Source organism: Mauremys mutica, chromosome 14, assembly GCF_020497125.1.
Source record: "Mauremys mutica isolate MM-2020 ecotype Southern chromosome 14, ASM2049712v1, whole genome shotgun sequence".
Classification (NCBI taxonomy): Eukaryota; Metazoa; Chordata; order Testudines; family Geoemydidae; genus Mauremys; species Mauremys mutica.
In genome coordinates, this window is record NC_059085.1 from 7,783,352 (window position 1) to 7,804,222 (window position 20,871).

Here is a 20,871-nt window from a genome sequence, read left to right on the forward strand (position 1 = left end):
CATGGTTGTTAAGCCACGGTGGCTCTTTTTTAGTTCTTTTATTAGCCTGCTCACCCAGCTTGTCTCTCTCATACCCTGGGACCAATGCGGCTGCAGCAACACAGCAAGCAAGAGACCAGAAATCGATGGTGAGCTATGGGAAGTTTCCTTTGCCAGCCTCTTGCCCGCTCAGATTCTGTCCTTCCTTTTCTAACCTCTTGTGAGCCAGTCCCTCCTTCTGCCTCATTCAGCCTGCAAGTCGGAATTCGGTCTGGTCAACATTGTTCTGTTAACGTTTTTCCAACTCCTCATCATTGCGCTTCTGACTAAACAACAACTGTTGCAGAAAGTGTCTGCTTTTCTTAGAAATAGTCCATTTTCTGTCAGGAGTACGGCCCTCAGCTGCGCCTGCTCAGTACTCCTGACGCCCTAGGCAACCTGATTGGCTGAAGAAGCCAGCAGGCCGGTTCTTAAACCTAGCAGCAGCAACAGCTTGCTGGCTCTTCAATGCACATGCCCACCGACTCTGCCTTCCAGTGCTTGTCTCCCCAAGCCCTGCTCCTGCTATGCTCCTCCACGGCTCCAGCCACATCCTGCCCTGCACCCAGCCCTGATCCTGCCTTCCCTGATTCCTGGTGACCCAGTTCTGACTCTCGGCTCTGATTCCTGACTCCACCTGCACCTTTGGCTCTGGCATTTGGATTCTGACTCTGATTCTGATCTTTGGCCCTGCTTCCTAGGTCTGGCCCTATCTCAACCCTGGGCTCTGGTGTTCAGATGCCGACCATTAGGCCTGACTCCTGCTCTGACCACTAGGCCTGGCCACCGACAATCCTGTCTTCTGACATTTTCTTTTCTGGAAAACTAAAAAAATTTCAGTCTCTGACAGTTTTTGGATGAAAATTTATTAATTTTTCAATGAAAATTTGAAAATTTCCACAGGAACCCTCCTCCCCATGCACACTTTCTGATTCTCTGTAATCATAATTCCAATTTTACAGCCTCACCGTGTGTTCTCAGAAATTATTGGGTTGTCAGAACATTAGCATCGTGACCCTATTATGCAAGCAGGTAGGAAGAGGAGAAGAAGGGCGGTGGTGGGGAACTTAATTAAACATAAATGTTCAGTGCCATCAGCTGTCTTGAAATGATGGTTCGTCTTCACCCACCCGCACTGTCCAGCAGAGACACCAGTCGAATTCCAGGATGTCTGTACAGCTGTGATCTATGTCTCTCTCCCTTTCCCGTCCCCTCCCCGGTGATCTCCAGTTTTTACCCCAGTAATTCTGAGCTAGTTGTGCTGTTCTGGCCTTTTGCTGACATTTGTCAGTGATCAAATGAAAAGGTAAACAAAAGATTCAGAAAAGTCCCTGTATGCTTAGAAGGGGCAATTGTTAGAATTGTATCCCACTCCTACAAGGAGACCAGGGGGGTGGAGTGAGGAGAGATCCTTCTTTAGCATAAGGAAAAGTCTGTTACCTTGCCCAGAGATCTCCACTGCGGTTATGGCCTTTATATTTGTAGAATCCTGAATTGAGCCTCTGCACATTGGCCTTTAATTTCTCAAGGACTAGCTCAGTTAAGGGGAAGCACCTCTAGAAATCAAGACATCAGGCTTGGACCACCTCTTCCACCTTTCGCAGAAGTGTGTTCTTAGAGCTGGCTCTCAAGCCATTAATGCAGAGTCAAGTTCAGCCTATGGGGTAGAAATGGGAGACTGTTAAAGCAATCTGCAGCGCCATTCGCTGGAGTTCATCATTCCCTGCGTTTTCCAGCGATTGCCTACTTTGTCTGCTTGTGCTGCTGCTCACTCTGGGTGTTATGTCCTTAAAGGTCGCTGGAGAATACGGTTACAGAGTTCTCCTGTCAAAGGCTTGCTGGTCAATTGCATTTATTCTGGACAGATTGCAGCTGAAGCTATACAAAAAAAAAGAGTGTTTGCTGTCAGGGGGTTTCACTCACCACCAGGGCGCCTCCTCCTGGCTGCTCTGGGGATAAACTCTTTCCAGGTGCTGCACCCTCCTCTGGCAGTCCCTTCACCTGTCTTCTCTCACCCTGTTGCACCTCTTGCCCCAGCAGCTGCAGCTTCCTGTTCATGACTTGGCCCTCCAACCAGGTCGCTGTCGTCCTCCCCTTCTGGGGTATCAAAGTCGTCCAAGGTGAATTGTCCCAGGCGGTCCGTTCGCTGCTGTCTGGTCCGCACTGCTTCCCCGGTGGCTGGTAGAGAAACCTGCACCCACCCTCTACACCAGGCTCCAGCTCAGGGCCCCTCTCAGCGGCCAAGGTCTGCCCTACCCCATTCGTTGCTGCTTTTCCTACCTTCCCGGCTCTCCCAGCTCTGGGTTTGCCAGGCCAGACTCTCTCCTCCCAGGGAGTAACTGTAGGCTACCTGTATCTACAGCCCCAAACACACCTCCCTTCTCCCAGGGAGTGACTGCAGTCTGCTTCCCTGCAGCCCCTCTGCTGCGCTCAGCCCCTGGGCTTTAGACAGGCCCCTCCTGTTCTGTCCAGCCGACCCTGTCTAATTAATCCCTGCTCCCTGGCGCCTCCTCCAGGTGCAGCCTGGGCAGTTAATTGACCCCCCTCGCCACCTTAACCTTTCCAGTCTTGTGTGGGTGGACACCCATCACAGTTGCTTATAATTTTACTTCTGGTCTTTTGGCTTTACCAGTCCAGAAACCCTCACAACTTAGCTTGGGCAAAGGCTTTCCTATAGCCTTTTCCTGGAAGAGCTCCTATTAGAACATTGGCTGAAATACGAAGCCTTCCCTGCTGCCCAAACCAAGCCAGGGTTTGGTTAGTGACCCCGCTATTCACATAGTCCGTTTTCTTTACTCCTCTCTTAGCTCTTTGGGCCTGTCTCTAACTTCCCTGGGGAATGTTCTCCCTGTGGAGGCCTCCTGCTGGAGCAGGGAGAGAGAGTTTAAGGCCACAGCTGCCAGGAGATCCTTGAATTTGGTGCTTCTGTCCATTAACGCTAGTGGCTGGAGGCAAGTCCTCGGTGCTGGGCTGGGAGCAGTTAAGTGAAGAACACAAATTTGCTGGCATTGTGGGGAAAATGCTACTTTTCAGTTGGGGCAGTGCCCGGTGAGAGAGCAGCTTTTTTACTGCATCCAGGTAACCTGACTGTGCAGTGTTTCCCAGGGCTAACAGCTTGGAGAGCATGTTCCCTTTAGGGCAGATCCTCACCAACAGATCTGACTGCCTGCCCCTCCGGGGGAGACTGTGCCCTCCAGTTTGCAATTGCACCTATCTTTGAAGAAGGCATTGCAATCTCTTGTGTTGAAATAAAACTAATGGCACATCCTCCTAAGCAATCCATCCAGCTCGTAAGAGATCTGTGCTCTGTTCTCTGTTACAGGACATGGTTCCTCACTGTATTCACGGCGTTCTGCTGCTTGTTGAAAGAGATCTCACTTTTCGGATGGAGAAGCCAACAGCAGTGCAGGTAATGGAAGCATTCATGCAGGAACTGCTGGGGAGCTCCTGAGACTTGTTAACCCTCTGAACAGTGAGCTCTCTGTGCACTAATGTACGTTCATTCTCACTTGATCTCTGTAGTGCTGCTCTGTGTTTTATGGTGATGGTCTCTCTTTCCGGTGTGATATTTAAGGGGCTATAAATTTTTATGAATTGAGTAGATCTTTTATTGCCAAGTCCATCACTCACACACATGCCCATGAATGTCAGGATACCAGAAAGCTCTTTGATAAGACTCTAGCAGGAAGGATACAGTGGGGAGTTGTGCACATTGAACACTGACCTGAGAACTTTTCAGGCCCTGTTGTCAACAACAGGCTAAATCCCCCAATGGGGCAGCGTTGTTGTTGCGCTCAGCTGAGCACTCCTGCAAGGGGAAGAGAGGACACCAAGGATGGGGAACATCAACACCCTTTTCAGAGGTGGAGTGTCTGTTCTCTTCCCTGCCAGTTCTGACTGGCCCAGCTGTGGGGAATCGTCAGACCTAGGGCCTGGAAGTCCTGGCTGCTGATGACTGTTTCAGAGCTGTTGTCTGGCTTTGGTGTCTCCGGGGGGTGCTACCTCCCCAGCTGGCACTCACGTTGGGATGTCTGGGAAGGCACTTCCTCCACTAATGCCACTCCCCCGTACTCCCGCTGTCCCAGAGGAAATACAGGCCCCTTCTGTGGTCACTGGGCTCTGCTGGACTCCCCAGTGGCTTCCCTGAGACTTTGACCTGGGTGTGGGCTGAGTGAGGGCTTTAGGAAAAGGCCCCATGATTTCATCATACAGAGGTAGAAAATGAGTAATTTTAATGGCCAAGTCATGTTCTCAGCCCCAAGTCACGGGCTGACACTGGAATCACAGGATGGAATTCTCTGGCTGTATTATGCAGGAGGTCAGACTAGGGCTTCTCACAACAAAATTTTTGGTGGCCTCAGAGTGCGGCCACCAACTCTTGCTGGTGGCTGCACTGACAATTTTTCCTAAAATGCTTAATTAACTTTAGGAAAAACAAATAAATATGCACATATACTTGTCCAAATCATTGTCATTTATTTATGTAGGGCTTTTTCAGACTCAGTAATAAAAATAATTTACAGTTGTCGCTATTCTTTACTGGACCTAAACAGAATAGAAACACAAATAAGGTGCTTTGCATGTTCTTGTCTTTTTGTTTCTTTTGCTTTTTTGGTTGAGCTTTTTTTTTTTCTTCTAAGACTTGCTAGCTGGTAAGTCTTCTGCTGTGAAAAGTGATATTTGTATGTTTGTTAATACCATTTTCACAGCAGACGTACTCAGCCCTAGCAAGCCCTGGGACACATTTAAGTCCTGAATGTTTGTGGTCCTGGGAGAGGGGCCACTGCTTTTCGCCCCCCCCCCCATCACAGCCCAGGTGACACTGGCCGCAAGGAAAGGCCCTGGTGGCCGCATGCGGCCGCATTTGAGAAACACTGGACTAGATGCAGCCCCTCCTGGCCTTGAAATCTGTGGCGGAGGCGCTGTTCTGTGACTCCAGGAAGCTCAGCACAGAAAGGTCCAACAGAGGGACGGGCGTGGTAAAGGAGTAGCTTAATATATTACTGATGGTTGCAAAATGTAAACCTCAAAATGTAGAAGACGCACGACGTGGCTGAGTTAGTGTGGCTGGTGGAAGCTTAACTTCTGCGTCCCCTCTCACCCGTAGTTCTGACTGTGCAACTGCAGCGTGACTTCGGTGAGTTAAAACTGATTGAGCAGCCTCCAAAAGTATATTATTTGTAGAGTGGTTGCAACACCTAGAGGGCCCAGTCAGGGGTGGGGCCCTGTCACCAGAGTTCCTTCCCCAGGGACCCCCTAAGGCTCTGGGCAGGGCCTAAGCACTCACCCGAGCCGCTCTGTGATGTCTGGGCATTTTTCCCACCGCAGTTCTGAGAGCCGTCTGGTTGGGCCCCGGGTAGTCGGCCCCTTCTGGGGTTGTCAGTGAACAGAACAACAAGGGAAATAACCCAACGGAATCATCCCAAAGCTGGGCTTAGGCTCTCTTCCTTCAGAGGGCACTCGTTGGGCTGCAGTCCTAAACTGACTTCACAGGTAATAGAGGGGAATGGTTCCCTCTCCAGGTGAGTCAGCACTGGGGCCTCCTTTCCCTCAGGGAGGGTTCATTGAGGAGCTCCTGCCTTCAGCCAGCCCTCTCTCCAGGAGCTGAGGACTGGAGATCAGGTCAGGTCTGGTCTGGTCTGCCATCAGCTGAGCTGGGTTTCGCCCTTTTAAGCTCTCACAAGTGTGTTGGGGCAGAGCCCACGTTATCCTGTTAACGTGTGTTGCCCAGCACGGGGTTTCCTGCATACCCCTTCACAGGGCCCTTGTGCTGGACACTGTAGATACATGATATAGCAGGACAATCTCTGCTCCAAAGAGCTCACAATCTGAGTGTGGAAGATGCTGTCTGAATTGCCGGCAGGAGAGTGAGTGGAGTATTGGACTCGACATGTTGTCAGCACTTGGGTCAGACACCACCTCAGTTGTAAATGTGTAAGGAGCCAGGAAACCTGGGGTGAAGCAGTAGCCCCTTTGAAATCAAAGCTCCCATTGACTTCAGTGGAGCCAAGATTTCACCCAGGATCCCTACAGAAAAAGGTCCTGAATGCTCTGAGGTTCATTTGGGGAGAAATTGTTTTAATATGGCTGTGTGTGCAGAGTGTTGCCATCTCTAGTTACAAAGAGAATGAGCAAAGGTGACAAGCCAGAGGCATTTGTTACCAGTCATTCACACGCAAGGGGGCGTGTGTGTGTGTGTGACACCGAGCAAGGGATAGGGAGGTATATCTGTGTGGGTGAAAACAACCAAAGTAATGAATGGAAAAAAAGTTTTTTAAACAAGTGAAAGCTGCCAAATCCAAGGGGATCAGAAAGGTGCAGAACAGAGATTAATAAAGAAATTGGCATACAGCAGAATCAAAGGGAAAGTCACAGTTTTAATGAGAAAATGGAAACTTTGCAACTCTAGAGGAATGTTGGATGTTTGTGTCTGAATTTCTCACTCCCAGCCCAGCACTGCAGGCTCTCTCAGCAGCTCTTGGCCATTTTCTCTGTGGGTATTACGTTCCTTGGATGGCCCAGCTCAGCTGCAGCCTCTAACCGGAGCAAGCTGGGGTGTATTGGATCTTGGGTACCCTCTAAGTGGCAAATGACTCCTGGCATAGATCGTAGGCGCACTGGGATTGGCGCGGAGAAGGTCTGTGTTAGGATGCTTCGCTGGGCATTACTTTGGGAAGCCTGCAGCCAGTTTTACAATCCCGCAGAAACTTTATAAACATGCATGAATCATACCATGCCATGTGACCATGGAAGGCAAAGATTTGCTCTGTTGCCACCAGATAATTTTGGCTTTGGAGGAATTCCTGGCTCCTTTCAAGCTTCCGTTTCACACTGCTTTGCTTCCAGTTTGCTCATTGAACTATAGAACGGGAAGCTAGTGAATTATTCTAAGATTGCTGAGCTTTTGTTTTTTCCTTCTTATTGTGATTGGATTTCACGTACCTCCCCTGTGTGTGTAGAGGTTCAGGCTGTCATAGAGAGCTGGGGTCTCTTGTTAGCCCTGCTGGAAAGTGGATCAATAGAGAGACATTCACCTTACTTATTCCCTTCCCCTCATATTATATGCCTACACTGCAAAAAAAGGTGTGTTCTTGACTTGAGGTTAGCCAACGATCAATGGCTATTAGCCAGGATGGGCAGGGATGGTGTCCCTAACCTCTGTTTGCCAGAAGCTGGGATTGGGTGACAGAGGATGGATCACTTGATGATTCCCTGTTCTGTTCATTCCCTCTGAAGCACCTGGCATTGGCCACTTTGGTCTGACCCAGTATGGCCATTCTTCTATTCTAACTCAGGTTAAAATAGCACTGAAGACACAGCAACTCGGCTTTTATCCTCAGCTAATGCCTATAAGGGAAGCCTGGGGTTGAACTCGAGCTACTAACCTGAGTTAAAAGCTGAGGTGCTGTTTCTTCACTGCTGTTTTAATGCATGTTATCTAACCCGAGCTAAGAACATTCCTTTTCTGGCAGTGTAGACATGACACTCTCGACTTTTCAGTGTGCCTTTCTGCAGACAGACGTGATGCAGATGTGCTTTTTTTCTTCTCAGATTGAACTTCTCCCCTCAATGAAGTCCCTCCACAAGCACATAGACAGCACACAGCTGCCACTGGAATTGGATGGAGCCTTCCCTTACTGCCATCGGGACTGGTTAAGCTTTCGCATGGTGAGTGAGACGTGAAACAGTCTTTACATTTGCTGCTTCTAGGATTATGGCCAGATTTCCCATACACCAGAGAGGAGAAACTTACAATTAACTGGGTTAGTGCAAGATATAGCAGCAAATAAATATGAAACTTACCAAAGACGGGAGAGGTGACGTTCCGGTTCCCCTGGTAGCCATGTCTCAGCTGCACTGTGCATGTCTGCATGGCCGTATTTGCCTCGTGTTAGTGTTGATGGATGTGCCGAGTGGCCAGATCAGCATGGCTATGGGAACCAGAACCTTGAATGTCTTAACTTGTGTATGTTTAAGAATGTAATTGCCAGAGGGAGCAGTGGATGCATGAGAACCTGCAGGGCTAGACCCTGGGAGGAACTGGGCTGTTGATGCCTCTAGAGGCTTGGGTTAGGCAGCCACAAGAGGACCCTGTGAAGCTAGGCGCGGCAGGGCCTGAGTGACGGCCCCTCACTGCCCACTGGTTGGCCAGTACCAGTATATAAGCCGTGATAGGGAGCTGTCTGAGCAACAACACTGACTGCTTGCCCACTTCTGCTCCGGGCCTTGCTTGCTATAACCCCCAAACTCCAGCGCTGGCCCTGGTTTGTCATTGCCTTTGCTATTCGACTGCTGGCTGTAGCCTGGTGCCTGATCCCGACTTCCCAGGATCCTGACCCTGCGACTTCTCTCCCAATCGCAACTTAGCAGCTGACCGGGGCACATGGGCCGCCCACGGCCTGACCCTGACAGGAGGGAGCAGGATCATTGCAGCCCTCTGCAGGGAGGAGAGACAGACGCCTTCCTTCCTTGTACACTCCCAGGTCTCCAGGGCAGGAACTCTCTTGAAGTTTGTCTCATTCATCAGTGATTAGAATAACGTCACCGCTTAACAAATAATCATTTGAATAATAAACATTCCAAAGTGATCAGAGTGAGTTAGAATTCTGTTACTTTGGAGCCAGATTTCCTGGAATATATAAAAAACTGCCCATTGAGGACTATGCTCCTGGCGTTTGTAAAGCTTTCGAACGCAGGTGCTGGATCCTTGGAGGAAATGCCTGAATTGGCTGAACACCCCGTCCTCCAGCACTGGTGACTGACAGATTGTACCAAACTTGCCACCACATTCCACCTCAGCAGCCAAGCAAGGAGCTTCAGTTCCTTTGTGCCACATGCTTCAGGGTATTCCTGTATCAATGAGAGCCACATCTGTAGTAGTACTGTTAGGTGTGATTCAGCAGGTATGGGGGGGGTTCATTTCCTTTCATCTGTGACTCCCTGCAAGGATCATCGGCAGCGTGCACAAATGGGCAGTGTCTCCATTTGTGTTTGATTTGCCGAACGGTGTTTGGGACGGCGTCAGTTTCATGGTTTCTGCTTCCACGGGCTTCAGACTTGTTTCTGCCCTGATGTTATTGGGCAGGGCGCAATGTAGCAATGCCTAAATGCTGAGCTGTCTGTCAAGATGTCACAAATGATATTGCTGGGCCTCTGAGGCTGTCTCTCTTCATTTCAACTTGCTTCCCATATAAGGCGATCAGAAACATCATCATTAAAGTTCTCTTCCCTCCCCATATAGAATCATGAAATCATGTCCAACCTGTTCTTAAAACCACCAATGATGGGGATTCCACAGCCACCCTGTTCCAGAGCTTAACTACCCTGAGAGTTAGCAAGTTTTTTCTAGTATCTAAATCTGCCTTGCTGCAGATTAAACCCATTCCGTCTTGTCCTACCTTCAGTAGACATGGAGAACAATTGATCACTGTCCTCTTTGTAATAGCCCTTAGCATATTGAAGGCTGTTACTAGATCCACCCTCAGTCTTCTTTCCTCAAGACTAAACATGCCCAGTTTTTTTTACCCTTTCCTCAGAAATCAGGTTTTCTGAACTTTTTCTCATTTTTGTTACTCTCCTCTGGACTCTTAATTTGTACACACGCGGTGCCCAGAATTGGACACAGTACCCCAGCTGAGGCCTCACCAATGCCAAGTAGTGTCATACAATTATCTCCTAGGTCTTACATATGTCACGGGTTGGATCACAGAAACCCCGGTGGGACTGCCACCTGATGTGCCTAGACTACCTCTGAGCCCATTTTCCCTGCCAGCTTGGGACTTCAGTACCTTGCCATGTTTGAGCCAGACACGCTAGCCTGCTACAACACAGACCCAGGGTCTGAACCACGTCCCCCACAAGCTGCAGGCTTAACTGAAAACAGCTTAAGAAATGGTCCTGTCTCCAGCACTCAGATACCCAGCTCCCAATGGGGTCCAACCCCCGCAAAATTCTGTTTTACCCTATATAAAGCTTATACAGGGTAAACACATAAATTGTTTGCCCTCTGTAACACTGATAGAGAGATATGCACAGCTGTTCTCCCCCCCACCCTAGGTATTAATACAGACTCTGGGTTAATTAATAAGTAAAAAGTGATTTTATTAAATACAGAAAGTAGGATTTAAGTGGTTCCAAGTAGTAACAGACAGAACAAAGTGAATTACTAAGTAAAATAAAATAAAACACGCAAATCTAAGCCTAACACAGTAGGAAACTAAATAAAGCTTCTTTGACTGACTAGCCTCTTTCTAGTCTGGGTCCAGCAATCACTCTCATCCCTGTAGTTGCTGTCCTTTGTTCCAGTTTCTTTCAGGCATCCTTTGGGGTGGAGAGGCTGTCTCTTGAGCCAGCTGAAGACAAAATGGAGGGGTTTCTCAGAGGCTTATGTAGCCTCCCCCGTGTAGAATTAGAGCTACAAGATAGAGTTCTGCAATCACATGGGCAAGTCACACGTCCATGCATGACTCAGTTCTTTACAGACCGACGCCTTGTTAGCCTGAATGTTCCCAGGAAAGCTCAGATGTGGATTGGCGTCTATCAAGGTCTTTCGTTGGCCAAGTACTTCCAATTACTTGAATAATCTCTTTACATTATGTTGACCAAATCTGCCTTAGGTGCTTTCTACAGCAAACACTTTAAATACAAGCATAGAGCGTTATAAAATATATATATATAAAAATGATGCATGCATACGAATAGGATGAATACATTCAGTAGATATGTTACTGAGATGTTACATGGCATATGTAGCATCAAACATATTCCAGTTATGTCATATTTACATTGATAAGCATATTTCTATAAAGCATTATGGTGTGCAACGTCACAACGTACAACACTCCTCTCCATCTATCCCAGAATGATATTCATCTTTTTTTGCAACTGCATACTGAATTTGCGATCCAAAATAACCCCCAGAACCTTTACAGCAGTGCCACCACCAGCCCCTTACTCCCTGCTCTGTAGTTGTGCTTTTGATTTTTTTTTCTTCCTGCATGCAGAACTGTGCACTTGTCTTTATTGAATTTCATCCCGTGCTTTCAGACCAGTTCTCTAAATTGTCAGGGTTGTTTTGAATTCTAATGCTGACCTCCAAAGTTCTCTCCCAGCTTGGCATCGTCTGCAGGTTTGATAAGCACACTCTCCACTCCATTATGCCAGTCATGAGTGAAAATATTGAAAGGTTCGGGACCCGGGACTGACCCCTGCAGGATCCCACTAGATACACCCTCCCAGTTTGACAGCGAGCCATTGAGAACCACTCTTTGAGTACAGTCTTTATCAGTTGTGTTCCCACATTGTAGTAATTTCTTGTAGAAATTCTTGTAGTTTCATTATGAAAATGTCATGTGGGACTGTGTCCAAAGCCTTACCAAAATATCAGGGGTAGCTGTGTTAGTCTGTATCCACAGAAACAACAAGGAGTCTGGTGGCACCTTAAAGACTAACAGATTTATTTGGGCATAAACTTTCGTGGGTAAAACACCCCACTTCTTCAGATGCATGGAGGGACAATTACAGACTAGAATATTAAACACCTCGGCCATCTTGATTTTTATCAGTTATTAACTCTTCTTCCCTGCTATGGAGAGGACTCCACTGTCCTTGTTATTTAAATACATTAGGAGCAAGAAAAATACACCTTTCTTATTACCTTTTATTTCCCTTGCTAGATGTAACTCATTTTGTGCCTTGGCCTTTCTGATTTTGTCCCTACACGTTTGTGCTATTCTTTATACTCCTCTTCAGCAACTTGTCCATGTTTCCACTTTTTGTAGGATTCCTTTTTGATTTTCAGGTCACTAAAGAGCTCCTGATGAAGCCATATTGGCCTCTTACTATTCTTCCCCTCCTTTGTGTTGGGATAATTTGCTCTTGTGCCTTTAATATTGTCTCCCTGAGAAATTTCTAGCTCTCTTGAACTTCTTTATCTCTCAGATTTTCTTCCCATAGGACTGTTCCTACCAGATCTCTGAGTTTGTTAGTCTGTTGGTTTTTTTAAGTCCATTGTCCTTATTCTGCTGCCCTCACTCCTTCCTTTCCTTAGAAGGATGAAATCTATTATTTCATGATCACTTTCATTCAAATTGTCTTCTACCTTCAGATTCCCCACCAATTCCTCCCTGTTAGAGCAAGTCGAAAATAGTTGTCTCCCTCATTATCTCCTCCACCTTCTGAAACAGAAAGTTGTCCCCGGTATGTTCCAAGAACGTATTGGGTATGAGACATGGTGAGGAGTAGCTAGGGAAATACCTGGAAATAAAGAATCTGGGGAAGAATCCTGGAGTTCAGGGCCACCTCTTGTTTCACATTTCTTACATTTTAAAGTCAATATCTGTCCCAAAGCTGTAGCTGAGGTGGGAGTTCATGCAGGAATTTGATGGCACAGAGCTGCTAATCGATGCACTGAATGTGACCATGACCCAAGTGATAAATGTCTGTAGCTCTGCAACCACATGCCAAACACTATTTATTTAACATCTCTGATGAGCTCACCTGCTTCCTGCTCACTAATCCGTCTCCGTCTCCAGCGGGGCTGCTCACAACATTCCAAACCTGGGAGCAGCTTCGAACAGCTCCTCGTTCTTTAAAAAAATAAGAACCTGCTTGTGAATGTGGAACTTGTCCCCAGATTGCACCGGTTATAGGCTGACGACAACAGTATTCAGACCTGGATCAATGACACTTTTAAGGGGCGATATCTCATGAACCACCATCAGGGGCGGCTCTACGTTTTTGGCCGCCCCAAGCAGTCATGCGCGGGAGGCGCCCCGGAGCCGCGGGAGCAGCGGACCTCCCGCGGGCATGACTGTAGAGGGACCGCTGGTCCCGCGTGGCTCGGCTAGACCTCCCGCGGCTGCGGACGGTTCACAGGTCCGGCGGCTCCGCTTGAGCTGCCGCAGTCATGCCTGCGGGAGGTCCAGCCAAGCCGCGGGACGAGCGCCCCCTCCGCAGTCATGCCTGCGGGAGGTCCAGTCGACCCGGGGCTCCGGTGGACCTCCCGCAGGCATGACTGCGGCAGGTCCACCGGCCCAGCCTGCCGCCCCCCCCGGCCGCAAGGGACGCCCCCTAGATTTTGCCGCCCTAGGCACCAGCTTGTTTTGCTGGTGCCTAGAGCCGCCCCTGACCACCATTGTCCCAGAGGAGAGCTGAGAATGCAGGTTTTCTATGGTATAAATCATTTGAATCTAGTTCTGGAGGTTTGCCAGGTGTCAGGCCTTAAAATTGTATCACCCTGATGTGTAGAATAGCTAACTTAGGTCATGTATAGAAGTCTTAAATGTGTGTTCTATTTTTTCTATCACTCCAGGGTCCATACATTATAACTGAGGCAATTTAGCTTTCCCAGTGGAAGGGTATGAAAACTATTCATTCTGAAACAAATCCAGATCTTAAAAGAATGTTACAAAAATCCCTCTTCTCTAAACTGTGGCACAAACAAAATCCATAGTAGCTTGGGGTGGGAATAAATTAGGTTTGTATTGGACCTGCTGTGGGATGACCTATTTAAATTCCTGGTTTGGTCACTTGTGGCTAATGTGGCCATCCCATACTCAAGACATGAAAAGCTTAATACCTTACTTGTATGTGGTGTTGTTGTAGCCATGTTGGTCCCAGGACACTAGAGAGATAAGATGGGTGAGATAATATCTTCTATTGGATCAATTTCTGTTGGTGAGAGAGACAAGCTTTCGAGATTAGGGCCTGATGAAATGCATCCTAGAATACTCAAGGAGCTAATAGAGGAGGTATCTGAGCCTCTAGCTATTATCTTTGGAAAATCCTGGGAGACGGGAAAGATTCCAGAAGACTGGAAAAGGGCAAATATAGTGCCCATCTATAAAAAAGGGAAATAAAAACAACCCAGAAAACTACAGACCAGTTAGTTTAACTTCTGTGCCAGGGAAGATAATGGAGCAAGTAATTAAGGAAATCATCTGCAAACACTTGGAAGGTGGTACGGTGATAGGGAATAGCCAGCATGGATTTGTAAAGAACAAATTGTGTCAAACCAATCTGATAGCTTTCTTTGATAGGATAACAAGGCTTGTGGATAAGGGAGAAGCGGTGGATGTGGTATACCTAGACTTTAGTAAGGCATTTGATACGGTCTCGCATGATATTCTTATTGATAAACTAGGCAAATACAATTTAGGTGGGGCTACTATAAGGTGGGTGCATAACTGGCTGGATAACCGTACTCAGAGATTAGTTATTAATGGTTCCCAATCCTGCTGGAAAGGTAGAACAAGTGGGGTTCCGCAGGGATCTGTTTTGGGACCGGCTCTGTTCAATATCTTCATCAATGACTTAGATATTGGCATAGAAAGTACGCTTATTAAGTTTGCAGATGATACCAAACTGGGAGGGATTGCAACTGCTTTGGAGGACAGGGTCATAATTCAAAATGATCTGGACAAATTGGAGAAATGGTCTGAGGTAAACAGGATGAAGTTTAATAAAGACAAATGCAAAGTGCTCCACTTAGGAAGGAACAATCAGTTTCACACATACAGAATGGGAAGAGACTGTCTAGGAAGGAGTACGGCAGAAAGGGATCTAGGGGTTATAGTGGACCACAAGCTAAATATGAGTCAACAGTGTGATGCTGTTGCAAAAAAAGCAAACGTGATTCTGGGATGCATTAACAGGTGTGTTGTGAGCAAGACACGAGAAGTCATTCTTCTGCTCTACTCTGCGCTGGTCAGGCCTCAACTGGAGTATTGTGTCCAGTTCTGGGCACCGCATTTCAAGAAAGATGTGGAGAAACTGGAGAGGGTCCAGAGAAGAGCAACAAGAATGATTAAAGGTCTAGAGAACATGACCTACGGAGGAAGGCTGAAAGAACTGGGTTTGTTTAGTTTGGAAAAGAGAAGACAGAGGGGACATGAGAGCAGTTTTCAGGTATCTAAAAGGGTGTCATCAGGAGGAGGGAGAAAACTTGTTCACCTTAGCCTCTAAGGACAGAACAAGCAGCAATGGGCTTAAACTGCAGCAAGGGAGGTTTAGGTTGGACATTAGGAAAAAGTTCCTAACTGTCAGGGTGGTTAAGCACTGGAATAAACTGTCTAGGGAGGTTGTGGAATCTCCATCTCTGGAGATATTTAAGAGTAGGTTAGATAAATGTCTATCAGGGATGGTCTAGACAGTATTTGGTCCTGTCATGAGGGCAGGGGACTGGACTCAATGACCTCTCGAGGTCCCTTCCAGTCCTAGAGTCTATGAATCTATTACACAGAGATCTCCAGGTCTGACCTGCAGATATTACCTCACCCACCTTGTCTCTCTAATACCACGCTGTCACAGGTCGCTTTCGAACACCCCCTCCTGGCTACCACTGGACTGCTGTGAGGGAACCCAAGCCTCTGGATCCTGGGTGTTTTAAACCTCTGGAGCCTAAATGGAGCCCAACCATTGCCCCAGTCTTTGGGGTCCATAGGCACAGCCTCAGGGTGCAGACCCTGTATCTGTCACCCCGCACTGAGAACTTGCTGCCCAACCCTTTGGTTCACTGCTGACCCTTCAGACTCCCCCGTCGTTTAACACACCGAAGGGGTGAGCCTCCTGGGTTACAGCTGAAATGTTGCAGGAGGCATGGGGCGTATAACACACAGAGACTTCTCACCGGAATCTAGCATCATTGCTCTCTTACTTGGCAGCTAAAGCACAAGCAGTACAGCTCATATACAGCACAACCAACCCTAACTGCAGCGCCCCTCAATAGCTCGCCCTTCTCTGGGGAGTCCTGGGGGACCATTGGTGGTTCAGGAAGGCAGGCAGGGTCCCCTGACTCATGAGGATTGTACTTGTTGGGTTGTTTCTTCCTCCTGGAGTCTTTCAGCCCAGCTTTCCATGATCCAACAGTTTTCATAAGAGCAACTTTGTGGTATTAACCGGAATTCGTAAGTTTCACAGACAGAGCCCTGAACCCATCATACACCATGCCATCGCTCCACTCAAGATTTCCACCACTCCCTATAGCTCCCTGCAAGCTGCTGTTTCTCTTCTGCCCCGAAGAAAACCATGCTGACCGTAACCTCTGCCTTGTTCCTTTCCCCTTCAGAAACTGGAGCATTTGCTACAAGGATGTCAGGGCGCTTGTGCGTTCCTGCAGGGGGCCATTCAGAGGGTGGAGTCCTGTAGATTACCAGAAAGAGCTGAGGTAAGTGTTGTCTTCTAGTGCCAGACAAAGGCACAACAAGCAGGATGCTAGACAGGGGCTGCCAGGCTGAAATTTTAATGCTATAATGGCAGCTCATGCTAAATGCTGCATTTAAAAAAAATTTAATACTCAAATTCTCAGTAAATTAGGGCAGAGCAAAGATCTTAAAGTTAAACAACTGGTGTCTGAATGGCTAAGTGTTTGTATGGAGATTGGGACGATGGGACTTCATATCTGGATTAGAGAAAAATGGATTAAAAAGAGCAATTAAATTTACCATCAAAGTAAAGTCACATTGACATAGGTTAGCTCTCTGCGGCCTGGGCCTAATCCGAGGCCCCTCCCTCTCTAGCAGTGAGCTGGCTATTGTAATGTTTGTTCTGGGGCTCAGATTTCTAAGGAGAACAAGAAGTACAGAAAAGAACTGGGCGAGGCTAGACGCATATAGAGACAAAATCCAGTGTTGTGAAAAGGAAATGCAAAAAGGGACTAAGATCTCCATGCTGCCATGGAAGAGGACCTGGAAGGAAGAGGGAAGCCCAACAGTGGAGCATCATGAAGGCTTTTCCAGGGTTCATTTCTAGCTTTCTTTCCATTCCTCTCTGGATGCACTTTTGCTTAAAAGCTCATTTGTATTGTTCTTTTCCCTGTTACAATAAGCAGACCCAGTCTGGTGCCTGGCCATGAGTTGGTTGGTATAACTACCATCTATGTAACCTCGTCATTGTCCCAGTGCTGGGGGAGATTTCCACTCAATCAGCTTTGCGATGATATGACAGTGTGGTTTGTAATGGGATTTCTAGCTGTTAAGGGAAGATACATTTGAGTAAAGTGAGTCTCTGATGACCATCCTCATGTCCAAAGAGAGTACTGATTTGTCTGAAATAATAAGTGCCTTGGTGCTGTCATTATTAGAAACCCCTCAGGGGAGGGCATTGTTCTGAGGGGTGTCATCTCATTGGTCTTTCTGAAGAGCCTGCTGCCTGCCCAGAGGAAAGGAGTTAACTGATGAGATATTGATTTCAGTGGGACAGAAAGCAGTGCCGTACAGTCCATATCCTTTCCAGTCGGTGCTTTCAAGGACAGAGAGAGGAGGTGGTGAGGGGGGAGTACGATAAAAGGAAGGCAAGGCGAACAGGACAAATTGTTCGCTCTGCAGTTACCATTCAATAGCTTAGAAATTCAATTAACCATGCCAGTCAAAGGGAAGCTAGTTTAAAGTGAGGAAAGATCAGGCCTTGCCAGAAGGCAAATGTGAAGCAAAGAGCCTTTAATTACAGCACTGTGCCTGTCACTTGTTCCCAAGATTTATTGTCATGGGGGTTGACATCTAAAACTACAAAATCCTGCCTAGGAGACAGCCTCTTCTAAGGCTTGTTTGTACAAGAGCTTGTGGGGTTTGACACTGGTAAAATGGACACTGAAAAAATCTCCCTCCTTCTCTCGAGTGTAATTCTGCAGCTGTAGAAAGCTCTGCATCAGTATGACTCTGCAATGATAGCTTTCTCTTACTAAGCCCAAAATGTATTTTCAAGGTATGCATGAGTTATACCAATCTATGTAACCCTGTCATTGTGCAAGCAGCTAAAATTTATTGCCAGGCATCCTGTCCTCCAGCAGAGAGTGTGAAAGATGCTGTACCAGATCTTTCCTCCTCCTGTATGCGCATCCACCAACACCATGTGCCATCAGAGATGAACCTGTTGCCAGTACTTGGGGTGCAGTGAGGTCCATCACTTGGAGATGATGGGCTATCATGCAATGGTAGCAAAATGAGAATGAGTTGGAAGGTTTCTCTTTCTACAGCCAAATCTGTCAAACGAACGCTGTGAGCAAAACACCATTATAACATTGTTCTTGGCAGCCTGGACAGACAGGCTGTGGACTGAAAGGACAATGGGGACTGAATTTCCCCCTCCAGCGTTTAGAGAGGAGGCTTTTCAAGGGTAGGGTTGAGAGGTACCATTGGGGCAGGGTATGTTTTCTTTGTTCTGCTAATGCCCATACATTGTAACAGCTAAATAACTGTATTTGCTTTGCTCTTCTAACTCCTCAGGAGGCCGATGTTTTGTTGAGGAATTATAGGCAATTAATGAAGAACGTCCTTGATGACACGCGGCTGGTTAAACTGCAGCTGGAGGGTGGAGCTCTTCTGGCTAGGCTGAGAAAGGAGGAGTCCTGTGTTACTGTCACTGAGGACTACAGGTGAGTCCGTGGGAAGGCAGGGAAGAAGGAGGGGAAATCAAACAAAGGCAGACAGAGACTGTTTGTGGGAAAAGACTAAAAAGCTCTCCAAGCAAAAAGTCCCCGTGCAATTCCCGCTTTGATGGGTGTTTGGGGAAAAAAGCAGAAATTAAGAATGTGATGAATATGCTTTTTTCTGATTTTTTTTTTCCAAATACCAAGAACCATCTTGTCTCTTTAAAATTCCTGCTGATCTGCAGGGTAGATTCCTCTAGATAACACCGAGCTCCATTTTAAAACCAAACCCTTTCCTGTGCAGGGGTGGACTGCTTCTGTCCAGAATTATGCTTGGATTTCATGTGCATACCACAAATGTCTTACAAAATTGCCTTAAGTGGTGATTCCAGCAGTGTTTATATGTTAAATTAACACAGCTTCAAACTAACTAAAACAGCTTCTTTCACAGAGAGATTTTCTGGCCTATACATAATGGTATATTTTGTGCTGCGCCGAGGTCTGGTCTCCTTGGCTGTAGCTGCAGTTTGCACCCATAAGTGATGTTCCTTGCATGAGTGCATCATGAAATCAATTGTGGCGCAAACGTCAGTAGTTGCAGTTCTCTCAGATTTGCACTTGCAAAAGAGAGGCTGCCTCCTGGAAACTGTACTTGGTACAGTATGGCAATATACCTACCATGGCATTATTATTGTTCACTAGTAGCTGAAAGTCTGGGCTGCGGCCCTATGTTTGGCAGTTGGGCCAAGCAATCCGCTCTGTGCAGTCTCCCTCATGCAACTAGTGAAATTGTGGCATGCAGATTAGCTGCAGAGTAAGGGTTGACATTGGTTGAGTTGCCTCTGATGTCACAGTGGTCTAGGATCTTGGCATGGCACAGATTCATGCCCTACTGTAGCTGTACACCGCACGGGTGTAATGCGTAAAGTCAAAATGGCTGACGCCTTACAAGTGGGACGGTAACAGACCGTGAGTCCCAGTGATGCCACAACCTGTAATAATTGGAGATATACCAATCTCCTAGAACTGGAAGGGACCTTGAAAGGTCATTGAGTCCAGCCCCCTGCCTTCACTAGCAGGACCAATTTTTGCCCCAGATCCCTAAGTGGCCTCCTCAAGGATTGAACTCACAACCCTGGGTTTAGCAGGCCAATGCTCAAACCACTGAGCTATCCCTCCCCCCACATATAATATACCTGGTGATATTCTGAAGGAAAAGCGCCCCAAACCATGCTGTTTTCATACTTTACATTGATGGTATACCTGCCTCTGGAAATTTTCATTCCATGCATCTGACGAAGTGGGTATTCACCCACGAAAGCTCATGCTCCACTACATCTGTTAGCCTATAAGGTGCCACAGGACTCTTTGTTGCTATTGACTGTATAGACATTCTAGGCTTCAGAGTGACAGTCCTGGAAATGTATCATATAGATTATCTGTATTACTGTCTTACCCAGGAGCCCAAGTCATGGACCGGGAGTCTGTTGAGCTAGGTGCTGTACAAGCACAGAACAAAGAGATGCCTCCTGCCCCCAAGAATTTACAGTTAAAATGAAAGACAATAGACAATAGCTAGATACAGACAAGACAGATGCGGGAGGAAACAATGACATGATACTAACCAAATGTTTTGTAGGCATCATAACAAAGGAGAGTTTTAAAGATGTAACAAGTTAGTTATGGAGATGTTTATGGGAGCTCCTCCCAAGTGTGAAGGGCAGCAAAGGAGAAAGCATGAAGGTACTTGTTTGAAAATCTAACAAGTGGACTGTGGAGGCTGGTATCATGGGGCGATTGTAGGCAGGAATCAAGTTACTTGGCATCATTGGCTCTTGTAAACGGAAATTGTGCCTCACCAATCAGAATTCTTTGAGGGGGTCAACAAATATGGCAGGGGTGATTTCAGTGGATACAGTGTACTTGGACTTTCAGAAGGCCTTTGAGAAAGTCCCTCACCAAAGGCTCATAAGCAAAATAAGCAGTCCTGGGATAAGAGGGAAGGTCCTCTCATTGATTAGTAACTGGTACTAAACAAAGGGTAGGAATAAATGACCAGTTTTCACAGTGGAGAGAGGTAAATAGTGGTGTCCCCCGGGGGTCTGTACAGGTACCAGTGCTGGTCAACATACTCTGGAAAAAGGAGTAAACAATGGGATGGCAAAATTTGCAGACAATACAAAATTACTCAAGACCAGCTTAGTTCAAAGTAGGGCTGTCAAACGATTAAAAAAATTAATCGCGATTAATCACACTGTTAAACAATAATAGAATACTATTTATATAAATATTTTTGGATGTTTTCCACATTTTCAAATATATTGATATCCATTACAACACAGAATACAAAGTGTACAGTGCTCACTTCATATTTACTTTTTATTATAAATATTTGCACTGTAAAAATAACAGAAATAGTATTTTTCAATTCACTTAATACAAGTCCTGTAGTGCAATCTTTTTATCATGAAAGTTGAACTTACAAATGT

At 46.8% G+C, this 20,871-nt stretch overlaps 1 protein-coding gene across 1 annotated transcript in view; it reads left to right on the plus strand.

Annotated features, from left to right (window-relative positions):
* Nucleotides 1–20,871, plus strand: part of PLEKHG4 (pleckstrin homology and RhoGEF domain containing G4) — a 168,036-nt gene that overhangs the window by 64,981 nt on the left and 82,184 nt on the right. Inside the window, 4 exon segments of the mRNA XM_044987105.1 lie at nucleotides 3,341–3,427; nucleotides 7,570–7,686; nucleotides 16,085–16,183; nucleotides 18,240–18,388. Of these exon segments, the coding sequence (XP_044843040.1) occupies nucleotides 3,341–3,427; nucleotides 7,570–7,686; nucleotides 16,085–16,183; nucleotides 18,240–18,388 (452 nt within the window).